Source organism: Bombus bifarius, unplaced genomic scaffold, assembly GCF_011952205.1.
Source record: "Bombus bifarius isolate JDL3187 unplaced genomic scaffold, Bbif_JDL3187 scf7180000008213, whole genome shotgun sequence".
NCBI lineage: Eukaryota > Metazoa > Arthropoda > Insecta > Hymenoptera > Apidae > Bombus > Bombus bifarius.
In genome coordinates, this window is record NW_022884516.1 from 719,908 (window position 1) to 729,633 (window position 9,726).

The following is a 9,726-nucleotide window of genomic DNA, read 5'->3' on the forward strand; positions in this document are numbered from 1 at the left end:
GGTTTTCGAGTCGTTGAAAACTCGGATCGAAGATTACGATCCTTCTTTGACGATAGTCCTCCGTGTGCTTTACGAACGATTTATAATCGTTGGGAGTTCGATCGTCCAAACAAGACTTCGGGAAGAAATTTCGGGAAGAGAAATTCTCATTGCGAGAAATTTCCTGGGAAACGTGGAATGTTCCAGCGATCCGTCATCCTGATGAAATACTTGTCAGAGGGAAAGGGCGTTTTGCCGGTTGTTTCGTTAAAATTTTCTTATCACTCACCGTATTATTACACATTTATCTACGTGGTGGATCGTCGTGAAATTTTATACGTTGCCTCTCGCGACACAAGCGGAGAAAATTACCGTCGGATGCAGCATCATCCAGGTCAGCTGGGATCGCGTCATTCAACGTATAATTCTTTTTCATTAGCCACGCAGAGAACGTGGAACGGAAGAGGTTCTATCTCGCCGGCATCATCCTCGTTGCCTTTCCTGCGTTTTAATTAATTAACTTTTCGCCAGACCACGCGCTACTTCTCATTTTGACTTTTCGTTACCTTGTTGCGGCACGCGATCCGAATCGATCACCGGCAAGTGGGTCAGCCCACGAAATAACACGGTTTTCCCTGGAAGCGCGCAACAAGGCAATAAAAACTGGCCAGTCGTTCGTTCGCGATAAATTCCGAGTTAGCGAACACGAACTCCGAGACGGGAAGCTGTTACATTCCGCCGGGATCGATCATTCCGCCGCTTCTCCGTAAAACTGAAAATAATAAATCGACGTAAACGAAGAAAGACTGGCGGCAAGACGCGTCAGCGATAACGAGGAAAATTTGATTCGTATCGCGAACGTATCTCGCGATTGGGCGTTCGCGATCGATCGCGAACTTGATCGATACCCGAGTACTTTTTTCTCGAGGACGTTGCCACTGAATTATTCTATTGCGAGGCTTTTTCGCGCTTCGACGCAAATTTTCCGACGAGAGTGTCGCAACAAGTACGATGGAACGGTCCGATCGAACCGAAGTCGGAAACCAGTTTTTACAGTTTTTTAAAGCGGCAAGGTGAGATCTGGCGAAGGTGAACTTAACGGTAGCGGTTACCGCGGTTCGTTCCACTTCAAAATCGTTTAAAGGCTCGGTAGACGCGATATTCGATTTCCGGATTTCCGTATAATGGCGTACGTTTAAGAGCGTAATTCGCGAGTCTATCGCGTTCTCAGAGTAGTTTGTTACCACTTTGTTTATACGTATGTCAGTAGGATATGTATACAGCTTCGGTAATGAACGATTAAACGAATCACAGAGGAGAAAAGCCGCGTAATCGATGTTACGAAAGGTAAAAATAAAGGAAAATAAATTGGCGAGTGTTCGATGTTATCCTTGGCTCGATTCTACGCTAGGGAAAACAAATGCGAAACGATCGATGCAACTCCGTCGATCTGTCTGTTAATCGATCGACGTCGCTGCAGGGTGCTTTAATTTAGATCGTGACCAGATCGTAGCGACTACCGTATATTATAGTTTAACGCAAGATCATGGTCGGACGTTTAATCACGGAGGGAAAATCCGATGTCGCTGATAAGTCGTCGGTTTATCTCGGAAAGTTTGCCTTCGGTAGTTTCTTTTCTTTTCTTCGGCCGTATCATCGCCGTGATAAAGATTGCAAACGGCGCGCGCAAGTGTTTGTTATCGTTTGGGATCAAACCGAGATTTATCGACGGTGCTCCTTCCCCGTTCTTTTAACGAATTCCAAACGAATTAAGATAAAGTTTCATTGTCAACCGTTTGATTTATCGCGCTGCTCGTATATCACTCGCGACTTCGCCGTTCGCTACCGACGATCAGAGTTCTTTAATTACATCGAAGCGTCTTATTTTTCACGCCTTCCGATTTACTTCGCTTCCGTTTGTTTCTCTCATTTTTTCGCAGATCCGCTCGAGAAAAGGGGATAAGTATCGAGTAATGGCGATGATTCGTAGCCAAGGTGCGACGCGAGTTCCTGATTTGCGATTTTCGAGCACTGTGAGAAACCGATAACGGTGATTCGACGGCGAAGTAAGCACGTTCCGTAACCGATGAAATCGAATCGAACCGCTTGATAAATCGACCCATTTAATCGCTTTTGTTCGCGTTTGGGCTGATTATAACGCTGCAATTATATTTCGATTAGAACGCTCTTTCCAAATATCGATAGCGGGCTTACGCTTAACGATTACGCGCCGTTTTATCATCGATGAAACATCCATGGAATAATTTACTTTGGCCGTTTCTGCTTCTCTCGGGTATAATCGGTTTCTTCGAAATGAACTTTATCGTAAAACGGTGCCGAGAATTACGTCTTCCCGTTAACGTGCAGCGGTATCCGGAAGCGGAGCACGTCCACGTTGACGAGCTTCGTTCGAATAATTAAATTCCTGCGGTGGCTCGACCAACCTCGATCTACGGAGATAACGTATCGCTCGTCGTTGCTACACGTGCCAGCGAACCAATTTATAATTGCCGAATAACGAGGTCTGCGCGGTCACCGTTCGTCGGAATTATGGTCCCTACGCGTAACGGTCGCGTTGCGGCCAGGTCGAAGTACCTTTTCGTTTCGAATTTCCCTGCAATTATGTCCAGGCTGGATGTTCGAATCTTCTTTAGACTCTCTATTTTCAGAGTTCCTTTCGGCGTAAGAACATCGCGGACGGGTCGTTTGACGTTTTTCCACTCGCCCGCTTCGCTTCGTGCGTTTAAACGCGTCAAAGGGCTGACATTCTTACAGCTGTTTCTGGTTTCCTGATTGGAAAATTTTAAGCTCGTTATTTAAATTTCATTTTAAGATTATCATCGGTATAGGGGCTAGCAAATATACACGAACAAAAATGTACAAGAAGAATGATCGAACGTAAATTGGTTCGTAAGTCGAAGATCAAAGCCGAGCTGTAAAGTTAAAGACGGCTATATGTATAGGAAAAAGTTAACATTAAAGGACGATATATTTGGAAATAATTGGAGATTCCACCGGTGAAGGTTTGAGTTTCGACCTGGCACGGTCTTAACGTTACTCGCGAAAATAAGAAGCAGGGGAAAAGTTGCGAGAAACACGACGGAAGAAACTAAAATTTCTGTCGATGGTCGAATTGCGATTAGATCGACGACGATTCGAAACGCGATCGAGAGATAACGTTGATCCATGAGGATTTTAGAGGAATCGATCGAAGAGGCGCGTTTAAAAATTGTTTACCGACCGATTTACTCGGATTAGTGGAAATTAAGCGCAAGCTTATGGAAAAGCGGCGATTTAAACGACACGGTAGCTATGTTTGATATTTTAACGTTTAACGAAAAGGAACGTAATTTTATCGATCAAAGAGGGAGGAATCACCTGTTACTTGCAAAAAGAAGAAGATAAGCGTAGAAAGAATTTTTACACTTTGGTTTATGTTTTATTTTGTATTTTACAAACGACGTAAAAAGCACGATAACGCATTTCTTTCGAATCAAGAGCACGAGAAGGACGAAAATGACAAACATGTTATGCGATGCAATTGAAACGATCGTCGTTTTGATCGCGATCGATACGAACAGATATCGACGAGCAACGCGCCGTTGCATCGGTAATTATCGTTCGGCTAATGTCGTACGTTTTTCGAATCGTAGGCTTTTAGTTAAATCGGGATTTGATTGGAACCCCCTAGCCAAACCGAGAGTCGAATATACTCTGTACGTATCGATAAACCGTCCGTGTACACGTTTGTTCGTCGAATGCAAATGAAATTGCGAATTACATCGTATGCTAGTTAACCAATGGCACAATAGTATAATCCATCGATCCAACGTCGTGTTTCCGATGAATTCAAGCAGAAGTTTCCATAAAGGGTACCACACCTTGTACCTAGATAAACGTTGCTCGTCGACGGTTGATGTTTCGAAACAGCGGCTCGCAATTTTATTTTGCGTATAATGGAAGACGGTGGAGACTACCGTGGAATTTTCACCTGCACCACCTCGCACGACGTTTCTCTGAAAATTCAACGTATAGAAGGTACCAGCGAAATTAAGCGAGAAGCGCACCACCGGCTCTTAATTCCTTTCTGAAAGATCTTCCTCGCCGATTCGGCGTATAAGAGAGCCGAATTTTAATTCGTCAAGATTGCAAGCATCGTTCTTACCTTTTCCTTCTTCTGACGGAAATTTCGGCTCTTGGAAATCGACGAACGTAACCCGTGCTAACGCTCCGATTCATTGTAAACATCGATACGTCGTCGTGATTTCTACGGCTGTTTTTTTTTTCACTTTGATCGTAAGCGATAATAAACGAGACTAGTGATAATGATGGTCAGATAGTGGCGGGTGCGATATATGCTGGCCCCTCGCTGTCACCGAGATCATTCGGTTTCACTCGATCGTCTCTGCTCTATCCGAAATATGCGGTTTACCTAAAGTGTTCGTCGCGTCGATTCCAACATCGATAAACGGTGCTCGTTTTACGCGTCGAAGGATTCGAATTTTCTCGCAGCAGAGAGGTAGAAAGAAAGAATCGAGAGAAAGAGGAGGTAAAGGAAGAAGCTCGTCACCGATTACGATTCGATACGGTCGAACGGCCGCTCAATCGTCGAATCGCTGATTTTTCAGTAAATCGTCTCGGTCTGGTGGTGGTGGTGGTACGTGGCGTTCGTCGAGTGCAGATTCACCGATCGACCAGGGGAACGCTAATTCGAAGGAAATGGAAGGCACGGGAATGATTAACGACGCGGCCGTCCGCCAGGAGAGCAGGAAGCTGTGGCAGTACCTCGCTTCTATTTCCGGTATTTCCACGGAAACGGCCAATCCACCTTAACCTTTTCCGTTTTCTTCTTCTTTTACGATTTCTCGCAGCTTCGTTGCGCTCGTCGTAACTCCGAGTTTATCGAGATGCCAGACGTTTCGATGGAACGGGAGCGGGGTAGTTGGTAAGGCAGAGTGACGGTCTCGTCGAAGCGTCGATGTAATTAACGAAGTTAGTTCGTGGTATATAATTATAAAATATAAAATATAAAAAAAAAGAAAAGTAGGTAACGTACGCGTTAGCCATTCGTTTCGACCGTTTTGAAACTTTCCATTAAAAAGTTTCAAGATTCGAAAGCTGCTCGTTTTTATCGTTCCATTTACCTTCGATTTCTGTTTGCTTCGAACTAACTTACTTGAAAATCGATTGTGTATACTCGTGGAAAAAATGACGCGATACTGATAAAACGTAGAGTGGAAAAACACAGGTTCTCGTTGGAACCGATCGCGAGACAACGGGGTTACTGTTCCGCGGAGTCGGCGATTCGCGACTCGAAGATATCCTGGAAATCGTCCGGTCGGAACAACGCGTCTCTTCGATGTCGGTCGTAAGGTCGATCGATTATCGCGATATTTTATTTTACACGTACGAGTTGCCTGCTTCGTATTCGCCACGCACGTTCGTGATACGAATTTTCTGGCAACTACTCGACGTTATCTGGCCGTGCCTCGTCGTATCCTCGACGTGACGCAATTTTATAATTGAATTTAAGTGTAATACACGAGTGTCGGTAGAACGTACAATTATCGGCAGATAATTGCGTAGTTACGTAAACCGTGAGATCGATGGACGAGCGTCAGGTGGGCGAAATAAAAGTTGCGAGTGAAAATCGGGCAGACGGTTTCGATGAATTTTTCGAACTTGCTTGCGGTCGTTTTAACGAAAGCTTTGTTTTCCAGCGTGTATACTGGTGGTCGGTGTGGGCACGGCTCTGGCATGGACCTCGCCGGTGCTTCCACAGCTGTACGCAGCCGATTCGTGGCTGGTGATCACCAAGGAACAAGGTTCCTGGATCAGCTCTCTGCTGGCACTGGGAGCCATCGCTGGTGCTCTAGGTTCGGGATCGATGGCCGACAAAATGGGACGAAAAAAGTCTCTTCTTCTGCTATCCGTTCCGTTCTTGGCCTCCTGGGGTATCATCCTTGTGGCGACCGAGGTAAAGCTTCTTTACATCGCCAGATTTTTGGTCGGTATCGGCGTTGGCGCAGGATGCGTCCTCGGACCAACCTACATCTCCGAAATCTCCGAAGTCTCGACCAGAGGAACGCTGGGCGCGCTGTTTCAGCTGTTCCTCACCGTTGGAATTTTTGTCGCGTTTATCCTCGGAAGCGTTCTCAACTACACCATGTTAGCCCTCGTGTGCGCTCTCATCGTCGCTTTCTTCTTGGCTACCTTCTATTGGATGCCCGAATCTCCCGTCTGGTTGGTGGTTAGTAACGAAGAATTTCTATCTTCGCGGCTTTCGCGGCTACGACGTTCAGACGTCGACTTTCGCTGACGATCCGTCGATGCTTTTAGAATCAAAACAGAAAGCAAGAAGCCACGTCGGCCATGTCGGTGCTCAGAGGAGAGGACTACGATCCGAAACAGGAACTGAACGAGATGCAAAAGGAAGCGGAGGCCAGCGCGGGCAAAAAGCCCAGCCTAGGCGACATGGCGAAAGACCCGGTTAACAAGAAGGCTATGATCGCTTCCTTCGGTATGATGTTCTTTCAGCAGGCTTCCGGCGTAAACGCCGTCATCTTCTACACGGTGATGATCTTCGAGGCATCCGGAAGCTCGATGGCGCCGGAACTGGCGTCCATTCTCGTCGCGTTGGTTCAGGTTTGTTCGCTTTAACGTATTTCCTCGATCGATCTTCGTATCGTACGACTACTCTTGGGAAACTCGGTAAAATACGGTTCTCGGAGGTTCGCGCCACTTGCAACAAACGGAGAAGGGAAGTTTTCGTCGCAGCGATCCGGTTGCCCGACGAGATCCGATTCCAGTTTCCCCGCAAGAGACTCGTGTGATCGCGTTCCAGCCGCGAATCGACGAAGCGATCTGTTCGCGAGAGACGTTGACGGTGTAAACGTTGTTCTATGCGCAGTTGGTAATGTCAGGCGTCGCGGCGTTGATCGTGGATCGAGCAGGAAGGAAGCCGCTGCTCATGATTTCCACCAGCATTATGTCGGTCAGCCTGATCGCGCTTGGATATTACTTCCAGCAGAAAGACGGCGGAAACGACGTGAGCTCGCTGGGCTGGCTGCCGCTAGCCTCCTTGATCGTCTTCATGGTCGCCTTCTCCATCGGGTAAGTCGATTTTTCTAATTGGACGAGTTCGGATCGAAGGTTCGATAGGCCTCTCGGTGGAAAGTTCGAAGTATCGACGAAAGACTTTTAAACGTCGGTCCGATGAAACGGATCTGTTATTTTTAGATTGGGTCCGGTACCATGGATGTTGATGGGTGAGCTGTTCGCCGCGGAAACGAAAGCAGTCGCCTCCAGCGTCGCGGTCATGTTAAACTGGTTGTTGGTGTTCATCGTGACGAAAACGTTCCCGATGATGAACAAGGAGTTAGGTACCGACATGACGTTCTGGATCTTCGCCGTGGTGATGGCCTGCGCCACGGCGTTTACGCACGTCCTGGTCCCGGAAACCAAGGGCAAAACCTACCAACAGATCCACGACGAACTTCAAGGTGGCCCTACCGTGGATAAATCGGTTCAACAGTTGAAAGCTATCGCCTGAAAGCGATATCGACGACGATCTTAACGTTAGAAAAATATTTCCAACCTTTTCGTACATTCATCCACTCGAAGCGTTCGAATCGTCTTTCCATCGCTTTTAAACGTCGTATTATCGTCGATCTCGTTTATCGATGGCGCACGACCGTCGCCTAAAATCGATTTGTTGTTATTTTTTCCGACAAAATCACCATCAATCCGATCGATTTAATTATTTCGTTTATCGATCAATCGCGCGGTGCTGTTGCAAGCAACGCGATCAAGCGCTCGAGATGCTTTCGCGCGAAACGAACGCGGACGTCGTGGTAGAGAACGCGATCGATCGAATATGCCCTCGGCTAACGCGACGCTGTTTGTCCGTTGTACGACCGTAATTTCTAGTCGATCGAATTACCGACGTCCGAAAAAGCTCCGACATCGCCTCTGCCAACCGTCGACGCTTTGCCTCTTGCAATTTTTATCACGTCCCCGTATTTATTGCCCGTATGAAAGCGTATCCGTTCGATACGGTGCTCCATCGTCGATTCATATTTGATCGTTGTTCTCGTAAGCGATTTATTTTCGTTCGGGCGAATCAATCGCGACGATTCGCTGTGACCCCAGCGACAAGGAGCAACGCCGAGTTTCTCGTTTTTCGGTCGTTTAATTTCGTAATGTCGATCCCGCGGTCGTGGAACGTGCCCACGCCCGACATCGTTATCGCCAGTGGACGATTATCTGAATGACGTTCACGATGGAAAGATTCGCCGTTGCATCGTCGGGCGTTCCACGTATCTCGCGCTATCGTCTTTTATTTTACATTTTCCTCGATCTCTCGAGGATACGGATACGGCGACCGCGGGACGAGTGTCTCGTGCCGATAACCACGATAACTGCTGCGAGGCTATCGTCTAGTCTGCTAATCGAGCGATCGACGCGTGATTCTTTATAGCCTCTGTTTCTCTCTCTCCCATTTCTCCTTTTTCCACCTTTACGATACATTTTCCGACACGATCGTATCGACAAATCGTACACGACGTCGCTCTCACGGTCGTAGAACACAGGTGTCCGTTCTAAGAATCAAACTCGACGTCACGATTCGGTGACTTTTTCGACTTTTTTTTTACCTTCTTACATATAAGAAGATTTATAACATTAAAAATGTAAGAAGACAGTCACGCTGCGTACAATAAAGCGTAAATATTAAACTCGTATGCGAGCTATTGTTCCTTTGTGATCGTTCCTCTTCGTTGTATTCGTCGGTCTTCCTTCTGTCGCGGAAAACGGAAAAAGGATAATTGCGAGTTAATCGCCGCCAAGCAACGTAATCGAAATAAACGAACGAAATCACGGATATGCTCGCGAATATTTTCATACAGCGATCGTTAGATCGAGTAATTCTCGATGTCGTTAAAACGCAATCACGGCTAGATGTATAGATAATCACGATAAAAGAAATTTGAAAACGCGAATTTTATCCGAACGAATCGAACGGCGGCCACTTTTCTTTCGAACCAAGGTTGTTCGTGGTACTCGAGAAAGTTGGATAATGACGTCAGGTACTCGACAATCGTCCCGTTAGTCCGTGCAATTGCCTCCGTGTCTGTGCAAATATTCCAAGCAATCGGAGTGACGACGAAAAGTCGAGAAACCATCGATCGCCTACGTTACTCGATGTTCGCGCTTCGTGTTCCTCGATCGCGAGATATAGTTTGCGCTCCCAATTTTCCGATTTTTAGCACCTATCCACGCGATTATAGCGGCGCGTTTATTTGTTTCACGCGGTGAAACCGCGATACCGCGAGTCTCGCAAAAGTTACGATTCGCACGGCGACGTAATTGCAGCGATCGAAATTTTCCGATGAAAACGTAAACGAAGAGGAACAAAGAAAGCAGATCGCCAGTTATCGTTATCGGAGTCGGCGATGACCGGTGGTCTACGTCACCGCGTACACCAACTACCGATCGCGCCTAAAAACTGGAACTGGTTTCGGTTTCCTAGAGAAAGCGTGTCATCGAGAAATTTTCCGCTCCGCGGTTTACGCGTTGTCAGGCTGTTCCTAAATGTTCTCCGCTTCTGTTCCATGCTACGCGACGTACGTATTTATCGTACGGAGCATCGCTGCGTCGAAATACCTTCGATCGACCAATTAGAAAGTCTCTACCGGGACTTTAACACGTTTCGTTGCTGCGCTCTGGCGATCGAAATCGATTTCGGTA

The 9,726-nt window shown here is 46.9% G+C and overlaps 1 protein-coding gene across 1 annotated transcript; it reads left to right on the forward strand.

The window, feature by feature from the left end:
* Positions 1–4,340: 4,340 nt before the first annotated feature.
* LOC117210932 (facilitated trehalose transporter Tret1-like) lies at positions 4,341–8,430 on the forward strand. The gene is made up of 5 exons (XM_033454399.1): positions 4,341–4,780; positions 5,700–6,229; positions 6,319–6,624; positions 6,890–7,092; positions 7,219–8,430. Exons 1-5 carry the CDS (start codon positions 4,699–4,701, stop codon positions 7,529–7,531), a joined length of 1,434 nt encoding a protein of 477 aa, XP_033310290.1. The 5' UTR covers positions 4,341–4,698; the 3' UTR covers positions 7,532–8,430.
* Positions 8,431–9,726: the final 1,296 nt, after the last annotated feature.

Coding starts and splice junctions, on each gene's coding strand:
- LOC117210932 (XM_033454399.1), top strand. CDS start 4,699: ATGGAAGGCACGGGAATGATTAACGACGCGGCCGTCCGCCAGGAGAGC. Junction 6,230..6,318: donor AATCTCCCGTCTGGTTGGTG/GTTAGTAACGAA, acceptor CGATGCTTTTAG/AATCAAAACAGAAAGCAAGA. Junction 6,625..6,889: donor TTCTCGTCGCGTTGGTTCAG/GTTTGTTCGCTT, acceptor TTCTATGCGCAG/TTGGTAATGTCAGGCGTCGC.